General features: G+C 48.8%; 1 protein-coding gene across 2 annotated transcripts in view; it reads right to left on the reverse strand.

Moving 5' to 3' along the window:
* The window catches only part of LOC122259072 (uncharacterized), a 6,138-nt gene that overhangs the window by 243 nt on the left and 895 nt on the right, over nt 1–5,000 (reverse strand). For both annotated transcript variants that reach the window (XM_086555277.1, XM_086555276.1), the window contains 6 exons: nt 4,765–4,890; nt 4,488–4,614; nt 4,104–4,374; nt 1,968–3,992; nt 1,723–1,838; nt 1–1,587 (listed from right to left, as the gene is read on the reverse strand). The exon at nt 1–1,587 is cut by the window's left edge and continues 243 nt beyond it. In XM_086555277.1, the coding sequence (XP_086411403.1) occupies nt 1,343–1,587; nt 1,723–1,838; nt 1,968–3,992; nt 4,104–4,374; nt 4,488–4,614; nt 4,765–4,890 (2,910 nt within the window). In that variant the 3' untranslated portion in view covers nt 1–1,342. The remainder of the gene's footprint in view (nt 1,588–1,722; nt 1,839–1,967; nt 3,993–4,103; nt 4,375–4,487; nt 4,615–4,764; nt 4,891–5,000) is intronic.

The following is a 5,000-nucleotide window of genomic DNA, read 5'->3' on the forward strand; positions in this document are numbered from 1 at the left end:
CGAACTGTCCATGTCACGGCAAGTATCCTGACTCTGACTTCGTCATCGTGGCTTGTCAGTGACCGAAGGGATCGATCGCCTCGGGTTGAGAACGACACAAGAATCAAAAGGTCAAACCTGGTCAGGTCACGAGAGTTATTTGAGCACAAGAGAAGCTAATATGGAAGACGACAGAGAGATCAGACGGAGGTGTTTGCAACATCATGGCAGTGTCTCAGATTAGATGAAGAGGAAAAAAGATGATGTCTTTCGTTGTCAAAAGTGAACCAGTCTTTCTCTATACTTGTCTATGATGCATCTGGTCTTTTTGTCTTTTTATTTTGGGTTAATAAGTAAATCTATCGTTCGTCAGTCAAAAATATATCAATTACTGACATCTGATTACTCATATTCATGAGGAATCTATTCAATCAATTAAAAAAATACATAAAATCAGTCTGCGAAAGAAGTCTGATTGTAAAAAGTCCACCGGTAAAAAAGTCAATAGTTGTACTTATATTTGGTTTAAGAATGTCCTAATAGTAAGCTGAAGTAAATAATCTGTCTAAAGTTCTAAAAGAAGTAATAAAGTCTAATATTTGCTAGTCAATACTGATATGTCTGTGTTAATCTATCCACGTAACAGTCCGTCAATGTATAATACTGAGTCCTGCGTTTATCTCCTGCATGATTTGACATGAGTTACGTCGAACAGTGAAGCTTGAGCAGTTAGTCTGAAAGTCGTTCTTTTGAAAGAACAGGTCATAGTTATATACTTTTTTTCAGAATAGTGGCGTGATTAAACGCTAAATTATGCCATACTGATCAAACTGCCATGATGCATTGAAAAGTATTTTTATCATTATTTTAATGCCACCTGAAATCGAGGAGAACAACTATCTAATTAATATAATGCCGATAATGGATATGAAAGTTTGGATAGTATACTTTTGATTCTTAAAGAAATGAGAGAAGTCAGACGAAGGTTTAAAATCCCATTCATGAAAGTAAATAGAACCAAAGTCTTGTCATTGGTTGTGTAAAGTGGTCAGTCATCACGTCACGAAATTCTATTAATCATTCTGCAAACTAGTACCCCACTTTCACGTCACTCGAGTCACACAACAATATATATGTATCTTAAGATCAAAAAATAATGTACACATTTGCCAGTTCCCTCATCACGAGATATATATATAACCTAAATAGAGTCAAGAGTAAATGACAAGAACCTCAGTTTCAAGCGCACACTAGAAGGCAAATATTGCCAATTGTTTTTCCATGAGATTTCATCCTCACACTGATCCTTCACCTCGAAAGAGGAAGAGTTCGCACTCTCTTTGCAGATATCACAGGGTTTTCTTTACGTGCACTCGATCGCGTGGTGAGCAGAGGTTTCAATCACAGAAGGTCTAGTGTCCGTCTCGCACTTGATTTCTGAGCTGTAGTTCTTGAATTCCTCTTGTGAGTGTTTGATGAGGTCGTCTGGGATAATGTACGAGGGGCTCTTGGGGTCGTAGTCCACGCCGTCGTGTAGGGAGTCGTGGCGGGGGGACGAGTGGGACATGCCGTCGAGGCTGTTGTTGTCTATCGTGTCTAGGCTGCTCCCTGTGGATACGATAATGTTTAGTAACATGCCCTTTATGATCGCCTTTAAAGTATAAATATATGTGTTTTATCGTTATAACACAAGAGTATGTGTCACCATGAAATCAGCATTTCTGAAAAGGATAAACAACTTACCAGAGGCGATGGATGGACAGTAATCATAACCTGACGACGACCCGGTAGGGGACCGCTCCGCCGCCAGCTCCTCCTCGGGGCTGGAGGGCTTGCAACTTGTCGTCTTCCAGTGCGTCCTGAAAGAGAAGTGCAAAGTTAGAACACTATACAATACATTATATAATTTAGCAACTATCATGTCTTACATTATAACTTATTTGTAAGTAAAATAATGTAGTAAAGGTTTCAATATTTTTTTTTCTTACCTTAAACCTGATGCACTGATGTACTTCTTGTTGCAAGTATTACAAGTGTAAGGTCGCTCGTTGGTATGCAGTCTCTTGTGCAGCTTGAGGTGGACAAATTGAGTGAATTTGGCAGGGCACAGGTCGCAAGCATAAGGCTTCTGACCTGAGTGTAACCTCATGTGGGTTTTCAGGTTCGAAGTCGAGCTGAATCTCTTCTTGCAGATGTCGCACTGGTGGGGCTTCTCGCCTGTGTGGACCAAGTGGTGCTTTTGCAGATGTGCCAACTGGGTGAAGCTCTTAATGCACACATTGCACTTGAAAGGCCGTTCCCCGGAGTGTGTCCTGAGGTGGACTTTCAGGTTAGACAGTTGGCCAAACGTCTTGAAACAAACGTTGCATTCGTAGTGCATTTTGCCATCCTTCTTCTGCAGGGGATAAGGGAGGGACCGGTAGCCTCTGTTGTTGCCCGTGTTGGGCGAGGTTGACCCCTGGGATGATGGGGAGCCCTGCGAAGAATGGGAGGAGTTGCATGAGGCCGGAGATTGCCCTGTTGCAGTGGTCGGGATGGAGATGGTCAGACGGTGATCCATGGGCATGGAGGCCTGGCTCACGGGGGGGAACCCGTTGCCGCTGCTACCGTTATAACCGCTGTATGAGTACATGTTAAAGTGAGCGTTGGAGAACATTTGGGACACAGGCGTTCGGTATATGGCGCTGTTGACAGGCTGCTGGACGGCATAAGACACCTGTGTGTTGGGCTGAGGGGAGGTATAGCAAGCAGAGGCTGGCTTCGGGTGCGCTGACGAGGAATCGGGAGAAATCTGCTGGCTGGAGTCGGATCCATAGTAGGCCCGTTTATAGGGGAAATCCTGTGATGGGCCGCAATTGCCTGAGGCGCTATCAGGCTTGTAGTGAGAGTCGCTTGGGAGGGCAATGTGGACGGGTTCCTTGAGGTCGCGGTGTACGCTCGAGGGCGAGTGTGTCGTGTCCGCCTCGTCCTTGCCTCCAAGACGACGCAATAAGATATTTTCAAGGATCGAGCCCGTGGGACGCGAGGAGCCCAACTGGGTGTCGGGAGGAACTGGCAGTCTCGTGTCGGGGGGCGCGGGGTGCCGCGAGTCCTGAGGGGACGGGTGTCGGGCTTCAAGCGGACCCGAGCTGCGGCTCTCCTGAGGCCCTGGGTGCCGGGTGTCGGGCTGGACGGCGTGGGGCGTGTCAGGTGGCACGGGGAGCCGTGTGTCGGGCGCCACGGTGATACGAGGGTCCTGAGGCGGAAGGGTTGGCAGGCGTGCGGGCATGGCGACCACGGAGGGCGGCAGGCCCGGCAAGCGAGTCAAGGAGGGCAGTGGCAGACGGCCGGGAGCGAGCCGCGAATCATGAGGGAGAGGCAGACGGACTCCGACAGGCAGACCCATGCGTGTGTCAGGCACATTTGGCTGTCTGGTGTCTGGCGATACTTGCTGCTTGGTGATAGTCACGCTCGGCAGCCTTGTGTCTGGCATCATCGGCATGCGGGAGTCTGGCAATACTGCGGCTGTGCGGGTATCTGGCCGCAGCACTTCCGGGGCACGACTCAAGTCAGAGCCTCGGTGCCCTGCTGGCTCCGGCACGGGGAATCTCCTGGCCGGCTCGGGCATCTCCTGAGTGCTCTCGGGCCGCTGTTCCTTCTCCATCACCGAGTCAACCCGGGGAGTCTGGTCGCTAAAGGAGGGGTAGTGGGATGGGGGGAGGTATGGGGGAGACCTGTGAGTGGGCGGCGAAGCGTGCGCCTCCTTTTTCACAGAAGGGGCGAGCGGGGGCTTCACGATAACCTGCGGGAGGGCCTGTGGAGGAGCCTCCGCGCTGGGCGTCGCCGCAGGCTCTGGCGGGGCCTGTTGGCGCTCGAGCGGCGGCGACACGGATTTGTCCTTCTCCGAGGAATCGGAGCCTGTGGACTTGGAGCGGTAGTGGTACGCCCGGGACATCTTGATCTTGACTTTCCTGTATTCGTTGCGGAGTTCGGCCTCCTCGTCCTCAGTCGGCGACTCCTTCCTCTTCTTCTTGCTGCCGAAAGAGAGCATCCTCGTGAATTGTAGGACTTGGAGAACAAGAGCAAAGTAAAAATCAAACAAAATTTCCACACGCCATCGCATCACAAAGTAAACAGTGTCTTACCTGAAGTCGAGGACGTAATTATTATCATTCTCCGAATCCGAGGAATCTTCCGGCAAGTTGAAGTCATCATGGTAACCGTTGCTATGGTAACCTTCGTCCGACCTCACTGATCCCTCTGTGGGCGTAAGCTGGCCATTTGCGGCCTCGAACTGCGTAGGAGAAGTGGCGGGGGGCGAGCCCGAGGACGTCGAGCCCACAGGAGACGTAGAAGGACTCGTCTCCACTGTGGCGTCCTGCTCCTGCTTCACCTCCACCTCGTTGACTTGCTGACCTGCGGGAGATGACATTAATCGTTAATGAGTCCTGAACAAAGAAGGCAAATTATCCTTTGTTACATCCATCTATCATCCTTTATATCCAAACCTGACTGAACGCCACACTTACGAATCTTCTGCAGCATTAATTCGCCGGTGAGGGGATAGTTGAGTCTCGTGGCGAACTCTTTGCAGTACCACACGAGGAGCTCCTGGTTGGGCAAGATGGGCTTGATCGTGTAGAAGTAGATGTTCGTCTGTTGAAGAAATAAAGGATACGATTAACCAGTGCCTACAAATGTTCATTAGTGAACCGCCTATGGACAAATGACTAATGATAACATGATAACGAAGTTTTATATTATTCATGAATCATTCAGTCTGTTCTGAGTAAAGAGACGACCTACCTTATACTGGCAAGCGATGAGGTTTTGAGCCTCTGATGAATATGCCGGGTTTACGTAGCGCATCCAGTTGGCTCTGGTTGTATCGTAGCCGTCTATGTAGTAATACAACTCATTTTCTTTATACACCTGGAAATAGATATAAAATGACGGCTGGTTCTAGCATTGTTTAGAACTCATGTTCTTCAGTAACTACGCCTATATTAACACTTTATATCTGACATTTCTTTCTTCTTTTT

The sequence above is a fragment of the Penaeus japonicus genome, unplaced genomic scaffold (genome assembly GCF_977035675.1).
Source record: "Penaeus japonicus unplaced genomic scaffold, GWHDUDI00000001_assembly GWHDUDI00000030, whole genome shotgun sequence".
Classification (NCBI taxonomy): domain Eukaryota; kingdom Metazoa; phylum Arthropoda; class Malacostraca; order Decapoda; family Penaeidae; genus Penaeus; species Penaeus japonicus.